The sequence below is a fragment of the Fusarium fujikuroi genome, chromosome FFUJ_chr06, assembly GCF_900079805.1.
Source record: "Fusarium fujikuroi IMI 58289 draft genome, chromosome FFUJ_chr06".
NCBI lineage: Eukaryota > Fungi > Ascomycota > Sordariomycetes > Hypocreales > Nectriaceae > Fusarium > Fusarium fujikuroi.
The window spans coordinates 1,463,272-1,483,053 of record NC_036627.1 but is presented as its reverse complement, the minus strand read 5'-3'; the positions used below and the strand labels follow the sequence as shown (position 1 = coordinate 1,483,053).

Below are 19,782 nucleotides of genomic sequence, written 5' to 3'. Positions count from 1 at the left end.
GAAACTTTTACGTGAGGTTATCCGGGAATAAATAGTCTTTGTCACCAGTTGATTGCAGTTGGCCATCAAGTGGCGGTTATTTCCGAGCAGTGGGAATGATCCATCGAAAAAGGTAACTTCCGCCTTGTCAGGCCATGACCAGATCTTGTCTTATCTGGTTTTCTAGATTAGCAGGTAGTATTCTAGATCTCATGAGACTACCGGCATGCGGCAGTGTCAAGAGATGGTGACTGACGAGTTGGGGAGAGGGTTGAAAAGTTGCAAAATAACTGCCATATCCGGTCTAGTCCCAATCCCCGCCCGGGTCCGGCCATAGGTGAGACGCGAGGATCGTTGAGCAAGAGGTAGAAACTTGGACTGTACAATAAGATATCGTTTCCAAATATTGCCTACTACAGAACGCAATTGCCTGCAATCATCATTCGATTTAACCTTGATCTGTAATTGTGGCTCTTGCTTCTACGCCGCACTCCCAGAAGCGGAAGTCTGCCTCACTCTTATACGTTGATCGGCTGAACCCTTGTCCTGGCCTTTCATTCCTACCTGCACTGTTGACTGACTGACTGACTTTCTTTTTCCCTACGTATATACGTGGAGTACCCCATGGCTCCAGGAAGTAAAAAGAAGGGGAAAAAAGTACCTTCTGGACCTGTTGCCGACAAGCCTTGTCATAACTGTCGACGTCGAAGACTTCGCTGTGATCGTCAACTCCCCCATTGCGCAAAGTGCGACGCAAAAGGTGTTGATTGCCTGGGATATTCTCAGATCTTTCAGTGGACGGGTGCTGTTGCTTCAAGGGGAAGACTCGCTGGTCAGCAGTCCAGCGCTGCCTTGTACTCCCCGGCACGTCCTTCTACTGCCCGCTCAAGAGCGTCCCTATCTTCTGTTTCTTCCCTCCCCTCAAATTCGCCTGCATCTTCTTCCTCCGCCTCATCCGTCGCTTCGCCATCCGTTCCTTCATCTTCACCCGCCTTTATTGCCCCGAGCCTTTCTCAAGTCGAGGAGGTCACAGAAACGTCAGAAGCCGAGTCTGGATCGGAAATAGACTTGTTCAATGACATCGATAACAATGTCGACGATGAGAACGACGATGAAGATGATGCTGCGACCCCCCTAGCGAGTGGTGACACACAACTCGTCTGTACCACCATCCACAACCAGAACCATCCCCTGGCATCGGGAACGTCGACTCCGTGGGTGCTCGTCGATCCCTTGTACCAAGACATTACGAGCAACCACAGACAGTATCTCGCTTATTGTAAGCTTCCCGAGACTTCATTGGTTAGAGAAACAAGAGAGACATGGCTGACAAGCATGAACAGTTGATGCGCGGCTCAGTCGAGATTTTGTAGCCTACGACGTGCCCGACAACCCCTTTCGAAATCTACTCAAATTCACTCAGGCCCACCCTCTGCTACGCCAGGTCATCATCGCCGCCTCGGCAACGCACATGTACAACCGCTCTCGCCCGTGGCTGTCCTCGGACTCGCTAGAAAGAGGTCTTGGCCCGAGAAATCTGCTCATGGATGCCCTCGAGGCTAAGCATCAGGTATTGCGCATGCTGCCGTCTGCGCTGCAGAGTATTGAGTCTATTGGGGGTGACATTGTCCTGGCAGCGATTCTCTTCCTGATCAACGTAGAGCTGATAGAGTCTGGTAAACATAACTGGAAGGCTCACTTTGATGGCGCTGGGAAGATCATGAAGTTGCTTGGGCCTGTTTCTGATGTGGATGAGAGCTTGAGGGACTACATCGTATCTGACTGCTTCATGTGCGTGATCTTGATACCCGCCACCACCTCCTATTGCTAATATTTGCCAGATATTACATTCTGGAGTCAACGTTTCGACCAACAGATTCAGGCTCACACTCATATTTTGAATCGTGCCAAGCGCTACAGATACTCGGCAAAACCACGAATAGCTATTACTGTTGCCCGCCGCAACTCCTCGAAATTATGCTAATAGCAGCTCGACTTTCCAACACAAAACCGGACGATGTGGTCTCGGCTGATATGGTCACTGCCGCTGGAACAGCATTACTCGACCGTGCTAGGAACTTCGACGTTATACCGTGGGCCCAAGATATCGACCTCAGCACCATCCCCTCTACCGAGCAAGACCCAGTGTTAAGTCGATTTAGGGTAGCAACGTCCCATCGGCTCGCCATCTGTCTCTACATCCTCCATGCGATACCCGCCGTGGGAGCTTGGGTTGGTGAAGATCTCGCAGACACGATATTTGCCGAACTTCATCAGGTGCTGAGCATTATTCCCGACGACGATACGAACTTCAAGGCTACGACGTGGGTTACGTTTGTGTTTGGTGCGTGTGCTAGGACGCCGGAGATGAAGGACTGGGTTACGGTTCAAATCAAGAAGCTTATGCTTGAGTCACCTTGGGGTTTCTTATATGCAGCGAGAGATGCCCTGCAGATGTTATGGAGCGTTCAGGCTGAGGGGATGCCGATGACAAGCTGGGTGCAGACGTTGAGAGATCTACATATGGACTTTTTGATTGTTTGAAGACAGGGCATTCGTCAACAGCACAGTTTGGTCAGAACTCGAGGAAAGCCACTGGAAACCCCTGTTCTCTAGTGTTTGACACGCATTTGACGTTTTCCCCCGATCTGGGTCTGGCGTTCATTGGGGGTTTCAACTGGGTATACCAAGGTGGACGCCAACAGGCGTGGCTTAGGATCCAGGAGTATATTTGGTATGGGGCTCAGCAAACTGGGCACTTGACGATTATCTACGGCGCTATGATCTATGATTCACAACTCTGCCATTGTATTGGCGTACGCTTCCAAAAGAACATGATTCCTTTGCGACTGTTCTCACTGACAAAGTGATGTTCATGTCTACCAGCCCCTTACTCAAGCTCTTTTGACAGCACCTTTCCTGCCAATCCCCCAATTTCTTTTTTCAGCCCACCAAGCTCTATCCAACCCCTCGCATTGCAAGACGCCTATTTTCGGAACTCTAGGGCTTAGTAACCACGGTCAGCTTGAGGTTGTACACGCCCCTCGACCGAGTATGTTGCACAGTCTCCACTTTGATTACCCCTGACTGACGGCTTTCGGAGAACATGTGCCCCGGAGAGATGGGCTGAAACAACTGTGCCAGGTGGTTTTTTGCTGGGGGCACGCCTTGTAGTTTCGGGAAGTCACATTGTTGCGCAGACGGGCAGACGTCGGATGGCTTCCGGTTCCCGTTGGTAATGGCACGAGGGTTTAATATGAAGTTTAAGGTTATTGGAATTGTTGAAATGACATGTTTGTGCCGGAGATTGGACATTGAACGATACGAGGTAATAGGCCGGAGGACTTTTCAACCGTCCTTCATCAAAGACGAGGAGAGTCTTGTCCGTCATGTCTTATTGCTGTAGAATGGCGAGGCTTAGTCGAGCAGAATGTGCTTCTGGGTGATTCGAGGCCAAAAGTCCGAACAAAACATCTACGAATGCTCTCCAATGGCCGAATACCCAGTATCTATGTGCAGGTGGTAGAGGCATCACAGGTGAAGGACAGAGGGGTGAGTAATAAGATATCAAGTTCGACACTGGGTCTACCATGACCCATATCTAGATAGTCTAAAGCTCTGGATTTATTTGTGAAAGACTCATGTCCGTAAACATATCCCTATAGAATATAGCATTTACTTCCCTCTGGTATCTCGCATCGTTTACGCCAGTGCATTGACCCGTTACTTGGTTCCCATCCCATATTATAGCGCCATCATAGTAACAGCGGCTTTAATCTTCCCCCATTAGCTGCCAGAAATTCGCCCAAATTTCATCAAACACATAAAAATCAAACAGCAACATACACACCACCTTTAACTCTTGGCTGCCACTCGGCATCCATTCTTCGAACACAACGCTAAAGCATACAACTCCATCCACTCCTCATCATCCCTCGACTCGATCTCACTATAAGCCTGCGCCATCCTCGCCACAACGTAATGCGTTTCCAGAAGAGCGTACTGTTCTACAATCCCACGTTAGTTTTGCCCATCGCACATTCTCCCAAGACTTACGACCAATACACGCGCGAGCACCGCCGTTGAAAGGCAAATATCCCCAGCCAGGCCTCAGATCCTTCCACCTCTGAGGGGCAAACTCTTCGGCCTTGAGCCCGAAAACATCCTCGTTACGATGCATGGCGTATACGTTGTAGAACATGGCTGTTCCTTTGGAGACGAAGATTGGTGACTTTCCGTCGATGCCGCCGCCCCGGGGGATGGTGGTGTCTCGCACTGCGACGCGGGCGTTGGTGGGAATGACAGGATGCAGCCTCAGCGCTATTGGGATGTGAGAAACGGTTTAGGGCTGAGATGCGGAAGGGTGGGCTTACATTCATTGACGCACCATTTTAGGTAGGTCATGTCTTTGAGTTGACTTGCAGTAGGGGGCTCTTGACCAGCAACACTTAGAACCTCATCTCGGAGCTTTGCATAGATCTCAGGCTTCTTGGCCAGGAAGAAGAATAGATTACCAAGAAGACCCGATGTAGTGTCCCGACTTGCAAGCAGGATGTGTAGGATATGATGACTGAGCCCCGTTCTGTCTTTCGCAACATCCATCATCTCTCTCAGGAAACTGCTGCCTGAGCCATCCTCGGACTTGTTCAGGGACTCTTGAATGAAAGCATCGAGATACTCGTACACCCTCTTTCTCGCCCTCTTAGCTGCAAAGTTGAATTTGAGGGAGTGGAGTGGACCAAGCTGCATTTGTTGGATGATCTCTTCTGAGCAAACCATGTAGTCATCGACAAACTGCTGTTCCCGAGTGTGATCTGCATTTTGGATAAGCATATTGGTCGAATGTCCCATGAGGAATTCCGTAGAGACATCCATGGCAAGAGCCAGGAAAAGAGGCTGGAGATCAACTTCAGAGCCATCTGTAGGGATATGCTGGAGGAAAGACTGGAAGTTTCGTTCGAGAGTGTCTAGAAAGGGAGCGGGATTGTCTTTTCTGAAACTTTGTCTCAGTACAGCCCGGGCATGCTTCCAAGGATGGCCTGACAGAACGAAGATGCCCTGGCCAAATATATGGCCAATGACTGAAGTTCTAAACTCGGGAAGATCAAAGTCATGATATGCAGTGGCAAGGATTTGTTTGATGTTCTGGGGATCGCAAGTGTAGACGCATTGCCAAGACCACCTCTTCTCGATGTAAGTAGTACCCATCTCCTTGAAGGCTTGCCAGGTGCTGTCGAGATATCGTTCAGGGGACTTTTCAAAGAAGACCTTGTAGAGGAAATCGAAGCCCATAATGGGATCTTTCACGGCCACCTTGCTAGTAGCTTCTTTACAGCCCTGAGCTTGTGCAAGTGTCCATCTTCGAAGATATTTCTCAAGTACACGAAGAGGAACAGGGAGAAAGAGAAGAAAGATAGTGGCAAGCAAGTGCTGCTCTAGGAACGTGATCAGTAGTAGACTGAACATGATGAAAGAGGCTGAAGTTGATAGTCTCAGGGGAGTGCGAGTCGGATTGATAGAAGTGGAAGGAGGCTTGGGCAGCCACGTCCAAAGGGGGAACTGAGAGGTAAAGTACAGCAAAGGAACCAGGTAAAAGCCCTCAAATTATCCCCGAGCTTTTGGATCAATGTCCCAGATCTAGAGCACAAGAAGTCAAGGGACATACAATGCGTACGCCCCCTTTTATTGAGGTTGGCCATGCGGATCACTTCCCAGGTATTGCCTTGTAATGTATTGTATTGTATCGTACCGTTTTGGTTGGACTGCTCCTCGTCGTGCAGTCCTAGGCGCCACGATATAATCCCATTATTCCAAAAACAGAGCCCGTAGCAACCCCGGAGCCTGTTCATTACGACAATATACTCTCTATGAGCGTTTATTGGAGCTGTTGGCTCTCCAATCAAGCCGTATATTTAGGTCGAGGCTTAGAACAGGATCCCTAGTATACGCTGCCCCCACAGCAGACAGACGTGTACTGTCTGCTGTCGCTGTCACTAACAATACCACCTGCAGTGCGACGGAGAAACAAGAAACCCGAATCGTGGATCTTTATTCATTGATCATTATCCTCCAAGTAGCTTCGGGGCCTGGCGTAGATCGAAGGGGGGATAGGACACTCGGGCTTGTATCAGGAGAGCAGCCCACACACCGGATGTGCTAATAATTCCTTGGTCGGTTGATATCATCAGCTGAGGATATTGCATTCTCCGTCCTATGAGGTCAGCGCCACTGGTGACACGAGTGATGACGGATTCTATCTTGGTCAGGGGTATGAGAGGAACCCGGGAATTGACAGCGGTGCATGAGCATGAGCATGGGAATGAGCATGAGCACGAAGCATGAACACACTTAGGCAAGGCGAGATTCAGATGCGGCACAGACCGAGACAGCGTAATTTATCTCACCATGAGACATTAACAACTTACAGGAGCTTTGCAGAAGTTGTGCCATGTCAAGATACACTCCAAGATTTAGGCCCGAATACCTCGGCACAATAAATACTATCCATGCTGATATGCAGATTGAGGCTTTTGGGACCTAAAGACCTGCCTAATTCTATGTCTACCGTGTTGAAAGGATGGACCACGCCACCAGAGACCGCAGAGAAAAAACCATGATCAACAGAGACACGACTGCAGTCGAGGTTGCAGAATAGTAACATCCTCTGTCTTGATATGTCTCGCCCATCAATGTCTCGGTTTGAGGACTGGATCTTGTCTTGACTGCCGCTAGTAACCCGCAATGTTTTAGTCTGTCTTGTGGAGAATGCCATCGTGTTTTAACTACTCCATGTCATTGTCATAAATATCTTTTTAGGCGAGGCGAAGGCGGCTCGGGACGGGACACTCGGAGGTTGACCGTTTTGTTCCAAGGGTCTCCCCTGAAAAGAGCGAGGCTTTAAAGGTCACTTGTTGGTCCTCAAGGTTCACAAGGGTATGGGTGCATACAGGTGGAAAATAACATGGAGCAGCAGTTGGGCGAGTCCCAGGATTTGGGTCTGATGAGAGTCAGGATTCGTGATATGTCAATATTAGATTGAAACACTTGGAAACGTGAAGAATTGATGTTCCGGCTGACAACAAGGCGGAAGCGGCCTCACGGTAGATTACGGCGATCATCCTGTTTCTCAAACGTCCGGATTAGTGCTATTGTCTCAGATATAATGTCTGAGTTCGTACTTGTCCAAGCACGCACACGCCCACGCCCCGTGCTCAAAGATCCTGCAACCTAAGAGGTCATGGACAAGACAACAACAGCAGCAGCAGTAGAGCAGAGTAGAGTAGAAGCAAGACCCCGGGAGAGCTGATGTCGTGCTCCCAGACGATAATACATGCGGTTCCGTCGTTGGCTCACAGGGCGAGTGGCTGTAAACCCGAGGTAGTGATTGGGCCGAACGCCATCTGTGCTACTGTAATGAGCTCTCCGACGTGTACAGTGTCAGCCGGGTTCGGGCGGACCAAGCTGTCGGATCCTTCTATTTTCTGCTGTGGTTTGTTGTATGTACCTATGTTGAGGTTGCATTGAACTCTGTTGGAATGATCTTACATGGTTAACGAGTCAAGCCAGTCTCGTAGCGCACTGTTGGTGGTGCCTAGTGTCGAATTGGGTAGATGCTGTACACTCTGAGGACCGTCTGCTTTTGGGTTTCAGCAGCTGAGTTCTAGGGATCGTATTTAACCCTGCAATATTCCCTTCATGGCCCTCTACTCTAGGTAGGTATGCTGATCATCTCTTGTTGGTCTCTGTACCACTTACATGCGTGTTCAATATTCGTTTCTTGATTCAGCCTCTTTTTTTTCTCCCGCCTTCTCTTCCCCTTCCTTACCCTTCCCACGATTTGCTTTTTCTTCACCTAAACACTATCCTACCTACACTACACCTCTTGGCCCACCCACACTATGGAGCCAATTGTCTCACATGATGGTAACTCGATCGACGCCTCAAACGACGAATCTACTATTTCCGAAGTATTTGGTCATCCTATTCTCGATTTGCATCTCACGCTTTGGGATCTTTTCCAAGATGCTGCCCATTTGAGCCCAGATGCAGATGCCATTGTCTCGCTTTGGCAACCACACAATCACTTGTCAAACGACCAACACCAAGCACCCACTGGCACTAAAGAGCTATACCTAAGATGGAGCTATTCGCAGCTCAAGGACAAGGCAGAACGACTCGCCGAGTCCCTAGAAAAGTTGGGCTGTCGAGAGGGCATGCGACTAGCCGTGGTTCTTGGCAACTGTGCTGAATGGGGTCTCTTCTTCTGGGCAGCGGCCAAGCTTCGCATGGCTTTTGTGCCTCTTGATGCAACCGTTCCTCTAGATGCAAAGAAGACGATCCTATCCGTCAAGCCACATGTGTTGGTGGCACAAGATGCAAAAGGCGCAAAGGCTCTCGACCTTTCTGACGCCCAGATTCCACAGTCCAGTATATGTATACTGTGTACAGAGAGCGACCTCGATAGCTGGTACACGCTGTCTGATCTTCTGAAGCCTACAGAGCAAGTAGACCCAACACACACGATCACAGATAGTGTTGACTACAACCAAGACGAAGACCCAGCACTAATCATCTTCACAAGCGGAACAACGGGCGAACCCAAAGGATGCTGGCACACGAACCGCAATCTCATCTCCCAGTGCTGCGACTTTGACCCCGAAGTCAACGCCATGGGGCCGTTGAGATGGCTTATCCACACGCCCGTCTCCCACGTCTTCGCCATCAACAACGCTCTCCGCGCATGGCGCTGGAGTGGCACTGCTGTGTTTCCCTCCAAGTCTTTCAACGTGGATGCCACTCTCAAGGCCCTTGTGCAAGAGCAGTGTTCCATCATGTCAGCCACTCCCACCCTCGTCAAAGCCCTCATGGCACACCCCAGCTTTCCCAGTGCAGATCAACTCGATCTTCGTATCGTAACCATCGGCGGTACGTCCATCGGCGCTGAAGACATTCGACTCTGTCGTGAAGGGCTGGGTGCCCAGATGGCCATCCAAGTCTTTGGCATGAGCGAGGGCGCTCCCATCATCACTTGGCAGCGATATGACCCTGATCTGGTAGACGGCTGGCATCCTGGTGTTGGCAAGGTTCTTCCAGGAGCGGCAGTGAGGATCTGCCGGCCCGAAACACGGGAAATACTACCTCGATCGGAGATCGGAGAATTGCACATTGGCGGGACATCTGTCGTTACGAAATATTTCAACAGGGGTGCTGATGGGTCCATGTACACTGATGAAACGGGCAACTGGTTAGCCACTGGAGACCAAGCCAGGATCGACGAAAAGGGCGTCGTGTATATCCTTGGCCGGTACAAGGATTTGATTATTCGTGGCGGAGAGAACATTTACCCTATCAACATCGAGCGGGAACTCCAGCAGCTCAATGGCTTGCAGGTAGGTTGAGCATAAATCCATGCATTCCCTGTGTCTAACTCTCCCGCAGGTTCAAGTCATCGGAATACCAGACGATCTTGCTGGCCAAGTCCCCGTTGCTATCGTCGTTTTACCCCAAGACATGACTAAAGCGCAAGTCATGGAAAAAGCAAGGAAAGCCGACCAACGCTATGCCCTCGAGAGCGTTTACACCCTACAAGAGCTCGGACTAGAGAAGTTCCCCTTGACAGCTCTCGGCAAAGTCAAGAAACAACAGCTCAAAGCGCGAGTGTTGGAGCATCGACAAGCGAACAGTCCAACCAAGATTCAACTCAGCAATGGAGCATCGACACCACCTTTCGTCGACAAGTTGCTTGGCATCTGTGAGCAACTCACTGGTACTCGGCCCTCGGTAACGGAGAGATTCAAGTATCTCGCCGACAGCATTACTTTGCTGCGTTACTGTGACCACGTTCTTCGTATCTGTGGCCAAAGACTCTACCTGCAAGACTTTGTCGAGAACGATACAATCGAAAAGCAAGCGCATCTTCTATTGTCTCGGAAACTACAACAAGCTCGCCTTGTTGTAACCCCGGAAGTCCCCCGGTATAATCCGCCCTCGTCCAAACAAGAAGCTCGAACCTCCAGCTCCAGCTCTTGGTTTACGAGTACCCCAGCCGAGGAGAAGGACACGTTCTTCTTTGCCAAACGAGCGGTAGTACGTGCAGGCTTCTCCCCTTCCGACATCGAAGACGTGCTACCGATCAGACATTCGCTCCACCGGACGGCGATTGGGTCACGGCCGCAGTCCTACCACAACCGCATGGTGTTTCGCGTCTGCAACGTTGCGCAGCATCAGATTCTGCGCGCCCTGCAAAAGGCGCTGGACTCGAGGCCGATGCTCAGGACGATTGTGTTCCCTGTCTCGAATCGTGTTCCGTTCCACGCTGTTCTTGTAACCAGCTCCGCACTAGTTGATCAGCTTGTTCACGAGGTCGAGGTTGACTCTGAGGACGATGCGTGGAACATCTTCAGAGACGATTCTTCGCCGGCGCATTCGTCGCCTTTTATGTTTCAAACTGATGTTGTAAGAACCATGTCAGATGGTCAGCTGTTTCTGAGTTTCACATTCAATCACTCTGTTATTGATGCGCTTTCCATCACTCAATGGTACCACGAGCTCGACCACTGGATTCAAGACATTAACGCCGATATCCCAGCCTTGACCCCATTTCGGTTATTCTCCGACCTTTTCACGCAGTATGAAGACAGCGAACCTGCGCGAAAGAACATTGCATTTCATACACGCAGACTTCGCGGCATCTCTCGCTTCAGTGGCGCCTTGTGGCCACCTCAGAAAGCCCCAGGCCTGTTGATTGCCAACGACGAAGGCTCTCCGCTTGCAAAGGAGCGTCGCCAGGTTCGCGATAAAGTCTGGAATGGCAAATGGGATACTCGCGCACACGAGTTCCAATACCCACGTTCTGGTCGAGTCCTTGCATTGTCGGGTCTCGCAAAACTACAGGATGAGCACAACATTCATCCGTCACTTTTTACCAAAAGTGCCATAGTACTATTCAATGTTCTCCAGACTGGTTCATCCCACGCACTACTCAACGTCTGGGAGAGCGGACGCTATTGGCCTTTCATTCCGAAATGGATGGACAAGCTTCTTCCGCCAGCAATGAGCATTGACGGTCCTACCGTTCAGTGGGTGCTGAACATGACCGAAGTGGCTCGTAACGAGACTGTGCTCGAGTTCCTTCAGCGCTTGTTGGCTGAGAGCGAAGAGACAAAGGAACACGAGCATGTTCCTTGGAACAAGGTTGTTCAAAACCTCAGTGACGAAGGGCCAGCTGCACTCGATGCATCATTCAGACAGTCTTTCGTCTGGGATGTTTCCCTAGCCATGAGTCTTGCAAAAGGACCTCAATCCGATTTCACTTCTCTCGAGCCCATTGCTCGCTATGACTGGCCTGACTGGTAAGCCCAAGCCTTCCTACTCGTGGACCTACAACTAACACATCGGATAGTGGATTTTTCTGGAACGCGTTTATGATTGATTCGATCAACTTGTATTTTATTGCTTCTTGGGACACGGCGCAAATGAACGACAAGGAAGTCGAACGACACTGCGATGATTTATCGGATGTAATGAGAAAACTGTGCGATGAATGCAACTGGGACAAGAAGTTGAGCGATGTGTTTCGACTATGAGTAATGATGGGATTATAGATGGGAAAAAGAAGGAGTTGTTCGGGGTATAGCATTGGGCGTGATGCTTCGACCATATGAGAGTTATGACGGGTATCATGATGGGGTCACGGCAGAATATTGCAAGGCGTTGTCAATGTCTTTTCTGTCATTTATTTTCTAATATTTTACATTTTGAGTCCCAAGTTTATGTCAATTTGTTCTATCCAGGTACCAAAGGGCAATTCTGCGCCCCTTAAACACCAATACTATCCATTTCTAGACCTAAGCAAAGCATACCTCAACAACTGCCGTGTTTCTATATTACACAAAAGACCCATTCAATCCTCTCAACCTTTATGCCCTCGACTCATAGAAGAGTTCTCCGAGCTCTTAGAGTCCCGTTTCCAATAAGAAGGATGCAGAGGACTCACTCCCCGGTTCGGATCAGGCCGGAACGTTGTCAGTTTTCTAAAGCGTGCAGTTGTGGTGAGTGGTTCAGGAACCGTTTCGGGAGCCCAGAGGTCACATTCCTCTCGATGTATTTGAGTCCCATCTCTCTCGCTAAAATCCACAGCATCACTGACGATACCCATGACTTCAAGGACGGTAGAGGAGCGAAAGGTCTCGTGACATAGGACATAAATCCACTCTGCTTTAAGCTCATCAGCAGTATGGTAGTCCTTCTTAGGTATGAACCTCTTGATATCATCATCCATGAGCGCAATAGCAGTGTGGATAATTCCGCAGTCTGCTGCTGGACTTGCTGGGCTCAGTTGAGGCTCGAATTCATTGTAGACATGCGAGAGAAAGTCTTCAAGGCGGAGAAGACCAGCCAAATCTCGAAATTTGAGTCCTCGATCCTCAGGGCGCCCCTTTTCGTCCTTTCTGATAGTCAAGTGACATGTCCAGAGCCTGTCCTTGTTGTTGGGACGCTTTACAGGAATTAAACACCCGCAAAGCATCTTGGGTGACTTGCCACATGTCCCCATGTCGGTTCGGAGACGAAGTTCCAGAGCACGGAGACGACGACTGAGTGCTTGTAGGTGGCTTTCTGCGAGGACTGGGTGATACTCTGGTCGAAGCTGGGGAAGCATGCGACCAACAACGGCATCAAGCATCAGGTCAACTGCAATTCTCAGAACTTTAATATCAGAAGTGACACAGTTCGGCTGCATTCGAAGCATAAGATCCCAAAATAGCTGGGTTGAAAGCCAAAGATCTTCGTATCGAGCTTTGACGTCGTCCATCTTTTCGCACTGATCATGAACCTTCTCCAGGAACTGCGGTCCCTGAAGGTTGAAATCTCGAGAAAAGTAGCCTGCGATCGGTGAGCGAAACTCTCTAATACTGAATAGCTGTAAGTCTGCAGTGCCACCAAACATACTCGCTGGACTGGCAATTCTCGAGTCGACTAGCTCTCGGAGGCTTTGGTTTACTGCTTGTGGTGAAGAAATAGGTCGAGCTTCCTGGGTTTCCATATTTCGCTCAGAGCTCTGGGCCGGCTGGAGTGATTGTTCTCCTGGGAGTCTAAGATATGGAGTAAAATAGTCGGTATCAGTTGAGCGAGGATCGGATATATGAGACAGTCTAGAGTTGTCAGGGGAGCCGAACATACCTGCCAGACTCTCGATTCTTGAAGGAATTTGGGCTGGGTTAAGTCCATTGGGGCAGTATGGGTTATGGCGTTATATACTCAGAGAGTGAGAATTGGCCTCTCAATCCTATAGAAACCTGTGCATGTGAATTGTGAGTGTTTTGGGCTGGACAGATACTCGTTACCTTGAATATTATTCCTCAGTTAAACATCATAACTTGTCCAGGTGAACCAGACCGTTCAGCAAAGAACATCGACCACATTGACATTTCTACCATACGTTCTCGCACAAATCATCTTCACCGACTAAACTAGCATCACATTCATAGGACATTAACATAATCATCAAATGGCAGTAGTCCATCTGTTGAACAAAAAGTAAATTCACAGCACTCTCTTCATGTTCGGGCCCTTTGTTCAAGTACTCTCCCGCTCAACTCCTGCTGTTCCCGACCTTCACCAAATCGGGCCTGTATAAGAATCTTCAGCTTCCCAGCACAAATTATCTTGCCGCTTCCTTCACATCGACAACTTTGACAACAGAGCTGAAGTTTTTGTTTGCTTGTAGGCCTTGTAGGCCTTGTCTACTGACGGCCGCTATCCCTTATCACGCGTATCTGACTCCCAACAAGCCTCCAAAAGCTCCTTCTCCATACTGTCTGGAAGTTATTCAGTCCTTCTGCCATCAACATGAGTTATTCCAGCGGTCGCGAGCACTACCACGAACCTCTTCCCCTCCGTTCTGGGACTCAGCCACACCATGCCCTACTCTTCTCGCAGCGTCCTCGCGACAACAGGCCTGAGCCCATCGATCTCAGTTTGATCTCCAAGTTCGACGATTACAATCTCCCTCTTACTTATGCGTCGCCTCCGGGTCCTACCACTGCAGAGTTACAAGCAGAGATCAACGCAGAGTTCGGCGCTCTTATAGGAAACAGGACGCAGCCTGGGGGAGAAGAGTTCCTACAACAGAGGGCTCGCCTTCGTCACGTCCCAAAGATCGAGCGTCCTTCGGTTAATATCCTGGAACCTCCTTCTCGGGGATATTGGGCGCCTCTCTCTTCAAGCTTTGAAATCCTCCCGTCCGAGGGCAGCGCATCACCAACTTCAGAATATCGTACTCCGGCGCGAATTCGAAAACGCTTTCCCAGAACTCTAGACCTCGAATTGGCAGATCAATTTCAACGACCTCCCTATGGAAGCAGCTCATCATCGCCTCAGTACAGTCCAGGGTCTTCATCTGACAGCGACAGTTCAGTCCTGTATATGCGTCCGATAGAGCGCGTTCCCCTTCTCCCTTCCACTGCCAGATCACCGAATGCTGGTGCCGCGAGGCCATTTGATACGCTACAACATGTCACTCGACATCCCCACAGACGCAGTTCATACTTGAATGACCGCTATAGTTATTCAACGGGAGAGGAACACAGGCCATCCAAGGAAGACGCCAGGGAGACGTGGGGTCGCGCATGTCTCGACTGCTTGTTCTTCGGTGTCTTGTTGGTGTTATTCACGTTCGCTATCTTTTCGTATGCTTGCATCGTTCTTTTGTTTTTCCGCAACTGGTCACGTACATAACGGGCAGGGGATCATGATCAGAATCTGGGGTGTGGTTGGGCAGCTATGTGCGTAGCAAACTGGGCATAATACTTCGAAATTGCGTGGCGTTTGGTGTGTATTGGGGTTTATCAGCATTTGAAGCTCCCCATGAATATAGACGGACCTAACTCGTTAGAACTGCGACGTAATAACTAAACAAAGTGTATTTGACTTGAACGGCTAGGGCTACCATCTTGTGAATGAGCAACCATCTAAGTATATTGTGCTAATATATCCGCTGGTATCAAGCGCTGCAGCGCATGCTTCCCAATCTACTACTTGTACATGTTGCCAAATTAACATTAGACTTCTTCCTCCTCTTGATCTATCGCTTGTTCTCGTTTCCCGGTGCTAATCTCCATGCCCGCAGAGGTAGACTCTGAAGGTGCAACACCTTTGGCTTGATGTACCAGAAGAAGGTTGCAGCACCAAACAGGACACATAATATGTTCACTGTATAGTATCCGTCGTGGATCATGTGGCATGTTCCGCCGCCGGCCTCACATCTCTCCTTCTCAGACTGAACAGCGCATGAGAATGCATCTTTGATAAGTGTGCCCTTGATTGTCGTGGCATCTGACTTGCCAGGTTCGCACGTAGCCACAGTGAAGCTGTCAACGAGCCGGAGTACGAAGTATCTAGGGAATGTGCCGCCCAGATTGCAAACACTGCAAATTGTTAGCTTAGTACCGGTGACATATGAGTCAGGTGTTACTTACGTTGCAAGGAGTGTCATGTAAGTGCCGCCAATGACCGGGTCAGACACTCGCGCATGGAAAGCAGAGACAGCGACAAACATGATCGTGTTTGTGAATGTTGAGAAAAGGTGTTCAGCGATGACCACCAACAGATACCATGATGTAACTCCTTCATCGGGGAAAATAGCGACGACGAATTGGGCAGAGAGAGCAGCAACAAGTCTGCCCACAAATCCCCAGCACCAAAGGCGCATGGGTGTATACTTTTGTGACCACATTCCGGCATAGTAGCCCAGACCAATCTCGAATGGGAAGTCGATGAGAACTGTCAGTGCCATATTGTCCTTGCCAAAGCCCTTGTCGAGGAGCTTCAAGTTTGTAACGCCGTCGTTAGCCTGGAAGCCAATCTTGGCAATCAGATGAACAATGATAATGGTCTGGACGTTCTTGAGCTTGAGAATACCCCACATGATGCGGTAGACGTCCCAGACTCCATCTTCGTTCTGCGACTTGTCCTCCTTCTTCAAAAGGCCAAGTCCAACGGTGACAATGATGTATGACCAACCCCAAAACTTAAGATATCCCCCCAGTGAGAGAAGGCCATCATCTGAGGGAACCGCCCTGAACCACTTGTTGGCAAAGTCGGCAGCATTGAAGGCGAGGAATACAGTGTATGACATAAAGTGGCCTGCAGTGAGACCAACAGTCTGCGCAGTTGAAGCGTATGACACGTTTCCAGGGGTCAGAAGAGTGAGCGCCCAGCCGTCCACAGCGATATCCTGGGTGGCACACATGAGGACGAGAAAGAACCACCAAAGCATGAACGAGAACGCTGTCATGCCGCCAGGCTTACCAGCGGAGGCCATCATATCTTCCACATGAGATCCTAACCAGAGCATACCGAAGCCGGAGAGAAACTGAATCGGGACGATCCATGTCTTGCGCCGACCAATCTTGGGACTCCAAACGGCGTCCACGAAAGGACTCCAGAACAGCTTCAGAGAGTAAGGGTATGAAGCAAGACTAAAGATACCAATTTCGCTGTATGACATATGGTTCTTCAGCAAAAAAGGCACAGAGCCTGTGGCCAAGCCCATGGGGATGCCCTGCAAGAAGTATAATAGCACCAAGAGGAGAAAGTTCCTCTGGTCTTGTCGAGGAAGATCGAAGAAACCATGATTGTTAAGAGAAGGGGTCTTTGGGATCGGATCGTCGAGGGAAAAGGACTCGCTCTTGATGAAGTTGGCCGCAACGTTATCGGCGTCTGGGTTGGCCGACTTGCGGCGCATCTCTACTCCGCTGCTCATTTTGCCGTTGCCGTTAAGATGACCGTGTCCATTCGCATCCTCTGCTTCTGTCTTGATCGTCAGGGGCGGCCGGGCGGGTTTGTTTTGAGGTCGTCGAGCCCTGGCGGTCATAGGGGCCAAGAGTAACGGGAGTCGGGACTACGGCACGTAACAGTATAAAGGAGTGGTAGTACCGTGGAAGGATGTAAAGGGGGGTTGAACGAATGCGACGAGGCGTCAAAAGCGTCAAAGTCAGATGCGGGTGGGTTCAAGATGTCTTGTCGTGACGTATAATATGGAGAATTCCAAGGATAGGAGGTCGCAAGTTGTGAAAAGCCAAGAAGTAGAATTCGAAGAGAAGTGAAGAATAATGTTTGAGTGAGTGAGCGAGAGAATGTACTGTAGTTGAAGGAATGAAGAAGAAATGGAAGACTTGTATTTGTCAGTTCCTGGAGTGCTGAGCTAGGTATTTTAGGCCAGTAAATCTGAAGCGGGCCTCAGATACAGAAGGTCACTGCTGGCCTGCGTTTCGGATACGGTTTGGCGTATAAAAAGAAGGGAACCTGGCAGGCTCCCGCTACCGTGGCCTTTAATGGTGAAGTATGATTGGACTGCTTGCTGGAGATGGATCTAGGGTCTTGAATGGGGATAGGTAAGGATGATTCTTCTACCTGGCCTCTTTGCAAAGCTTCAGTGGCGAAAGATATCAACTACCTAGGTACGTAAGAGATATCTCAATAGGTGTCACGATAGCGGTCAGAATAACCTCAACCCTCTATATAACTTATTCAAACCGTTGAAATACCTAAACTGACCCTGAACCCAACAAGGTGCCACACTCACAAGCCGCTGCGTGAACATAGCAGACCCAAACCCCAAAAGCCAAGGGCTCTTCGGAACTCGCATCTTTCCAGAAGAGGAAGCGCGTCAGGGGTTGGCTGCTGATGATGTTCCGGGGTCACAGCCAATAAGAACAAGTCCGATCTGTCACTCGAGGATGACTTACAGATGGAGACCAAGTAAGACATTGGTTGACAGAAATGCTAACAAAGGTGCGGTAGCAATATCACACGGAGCCTAGATAGTCTGCTCAATAAATATACAGAATTTCCATGAAATACTTCACTTTGGCCTGTCTTGTCTGTGCATTGGAGGTTTATTATTAGATCACATGGCCATTCTATTTGATGCTAGTCAAAATTTGGAAACTAATTGTCTCTTATCTTATCGTCCCCCCCCCCCCCGGCACAGCTTCAACCAATGGTAGCCACAAAACCAATTGTTTGTAAACAGACTGTAACAAAACAACATCATCAGCAACCCTACTCACCATCTCTTCATCCCATACACACTGGACAATCATGTCATCCGAACCAGCTGCTCCAACGGATAGTGAACTCCTTGATCAAGAAATTACAACGCTTAAAGAACAAGGTCAGTCGTTGTCCACAATGGCGCATCAAACATGATCTAATGCATTCAATAGCCGCTGCTTTGCGCAAGTCGCTCAAAATCGAAACATCAACAATTCTTGCTGCGCCCTCGACACAAGCTTTTCTCAAACCATCCAAGAATTCTCTATCATCTCGGAATATCCCATTCCGTACGAAGCTACTGAGCGAAGCCGACAAACAGAAAGCATATAACCAGCAATGTCTTTATCGCATAGGCAGCTCTGTCACTGCTTTCAAGGTCCAAGACCCTGATCCCAATGCAGTTGACGGAGGGCATGTCCTTGGCTTGCGCTTCGAAGTCATGTCCAAGAGCCAGTTCCTGCTCCCTTACTATGTCATGCTTAACAGACCATACTTCAATTCCAAATACCTGCGCATCCACCGAAACACTCTGCCCTCTGCGATACCCATAGCCGGCTTGGCAGCCCGTTATCTTCCGGCACCACGGCCAGAGAGCGATAAGTCTCCCCAGCAAAATCTCGATCGTTTCGTCAGGGCGCTCCGAAGAGAAATCGTGCGGTATCACAACCGACTTGGTGTCTCTGCGGACCTGCGACGAAGCCTCGGATTGCACGACAGGGTGGACGATACGGTTCTGCCTGATGACATTGTCGAGGTTGGGATAGCTGATATTGAGGCCAAGCAGATTCGATTCTCTTGGGCTGATGATCGAAGTGGCAGAGTTGTTATGGACAATGACGGAAGGGTTGTCAAACTTATGATGTTTGGCAGAGAAGGCCGTGATTGGGAGACAACGAAGGAGCTCTACGGAAAGTATGAGCGAATCGAAGACGTGGCCAAAACCCTCCAGGCATATGTCAATGGCTGAGATCCGCGGACAACGATAAGTCACCTTGGCCATCAACCAGATTTTGGTGTGACGCACTGAGCTCCTCTTCAGTAAGGTTTCAAGTACGAAGAGGGATCTGCATGATACGGTTTTCCCAGATCAAAGGTGATCTGCTTCGGGAGTGGGATCGATATGAATTCAGCCAGCTACAAACACTACTTTGCATGACAGCGAACTGAAGTAGCCGTTATCGCCGCCCCTTCAAGTGTTAGGCTCTTCGACACCTTGAGAACCCAGCACTAGAGAAGCGGTGTCAGGAGGGGTATGATACAATGCAAGCCACAGGGATCACAATGCATTGCACATACTTATCAACCGAGGAAGGGCATTATGATGCTTACTACCTACCGGGGGCCTGGCACTGTCGACGTGTTGCGCCTGAGACACCTCGCATGGGCTGTTGAATTGTCGGTGTGTCAGCAAATATGGGCAACAACGCCAACTCAAGCACCAGGCTACACGGAGTAGCACGGTGCTTGATTCACCGACAAGACTGGTCACTGTGTTGCGTGGATAAATGCACTATTGAGAATCCGAATAAGAGAATATTTCGAGTCTCGGATTCCTAGAGTCGTGATGGGACTCTGCCCTGTGTGATAATGCTTCAGTATCACCAAGATAGATAGCTCAATTGATACACGGCCAGACGTAATTCTAGTCAGCTACCTCATGCCCACTATCATTACACTAGAATGAGCGGATCCTAAACTTTCGGCATGATGGCTTACACCATATCAGCAGAGGCCAATGCTAATAGG

General features: G+C 49.5%; 7 protein-coding genes; 4 read left to right on the top strand and 3 right to left on the bottom strand.

Annotated features, from left to right (window-relative positions):
- Positions 1-603: 603 nt before the first annotated feature.
- Positions 604-2,523, top strand: FFUJ_05806 (related to acriflavine sensitivity control protein ACR-2; the record flags this gene model as incomplete). XM_023579059.1 has 3 exons in its annotated part: positions 604-1,258; positions 1,323-1,770; positions 1,821-2,523. 3 exons carry the CDS (start codon positions 604-606, stop codon positions 2,521-2,523), a joined length of 1,806 nt encoding a protein of 601 aa, XP_023431965.1.
- Positions 2,524-3,834: 1,311 nt separating this feature from the next.
- On the bottom strand, positions 3,835-5,445 carry FFUJ_05805 (related to n-alkane-inducible cytochrome P450; the record flags this gene model as incomplete). XM_023579058.1 has 3 exons in its annotated part: positions 3,835-3,986; positions 4,036-4,299; positions 4,353-5,445. The coding sequence occupies 3 exons, from the start codon at positions 5,443-5,445 to the stop codon at positions 3,835-3,837; spliced, it is 1,509 nt and encodes a 502-aa protein (XP_023431964.1).
- A 2,432-nt stretch (positions 5,446-7,877) lies between these two features.
- FFUJ_05804 (related to long-chain-fatty-acid-CoA ligase) lies at positions 7,878-11,564 on the top strand (the record flags this gene model as incomplete). XM_023579057.1 has 3 exons in its annotated part: positions 7,878-9,368; positions 9,418-11,330; positions 11,381-11,564. 3 exons carry the CDS (start codon positions 7,878-7,880, stop codon positions 11,562-11,564), a joined length of 3,588 nt encoding a protein of 1,195 aa, XP_023431963.1.
- Positions 11,565-11,890: 326 nt separating this feature from the next.
- Positions 11,891-13,156, bottom strand: FFUJ_05803 (uncharacterized protein; the record flags this gene model as incomplete). Its single annotated transcript, XM_023579056.1, has 1 exon — positions 11,891-13,156. One exon carries the CDS (start codon positions 13,154-13,156, stop codon positions 11,891-11,893), a length of 1,266 nt encoding a protein of 421 aa, XP_023431962.1.
- A 671-nt stretch (positions 13,157-13,827) lies between these two features.
- FFUJ_05802 (uncharacterized protein) lies at positions 13,828-14,715 on the top strand (the record flags this gene model as incomplete). The annotated part of the gene is made up of 1 exon (XM_023579055.1): positions 13,828-14,715. One exon carries the CDS (start codon positions 13,828-13,830, stop codon positions 14,713-14,715), a length of 888 nt encoding a protein of 295 aa, XP_023431961.1.
- A 346-nt stretch (positions 14,716-15,061) lies between these two features.
- On the bottom strand, positions 15,062-16,852 carry FFUJ_05801 (related to acetyl-CoA transporter; the record flags this gene model as incomplete). XM_023579054.1 has 2 exons in its annotated part: positions 15,062-15,404; positions 15,456-16,852. 2 exons carry the CDS (start codon positions 16,850-16,852, stop codon positions 15,062-15,064), a joined length of 1,740 nt encoding a protein of 579 aa, XP_023431960.1.
- Positions 16,853-18,081: 1,229 nt separating this feature from the next.
- On the top strand, positions 18,082-19,003 carry FFUJ_05800 (uncharacterized protein; the record flags this gene model as incomplete). XM_023579053.1 has 2 exons in its annotated part: positions 18,082-18,154; positions 18,207-19,003. 2 exons carry the CDS (start codon positions 18,082-18,084, stop codon positions 19,001-19,003), a joined length of 870 nt encoding a protein of 289 aa, XP_023431959.1.
- Between the last annotated feature and the right edge of the window lie 779 nt (positions 19,004-19,782).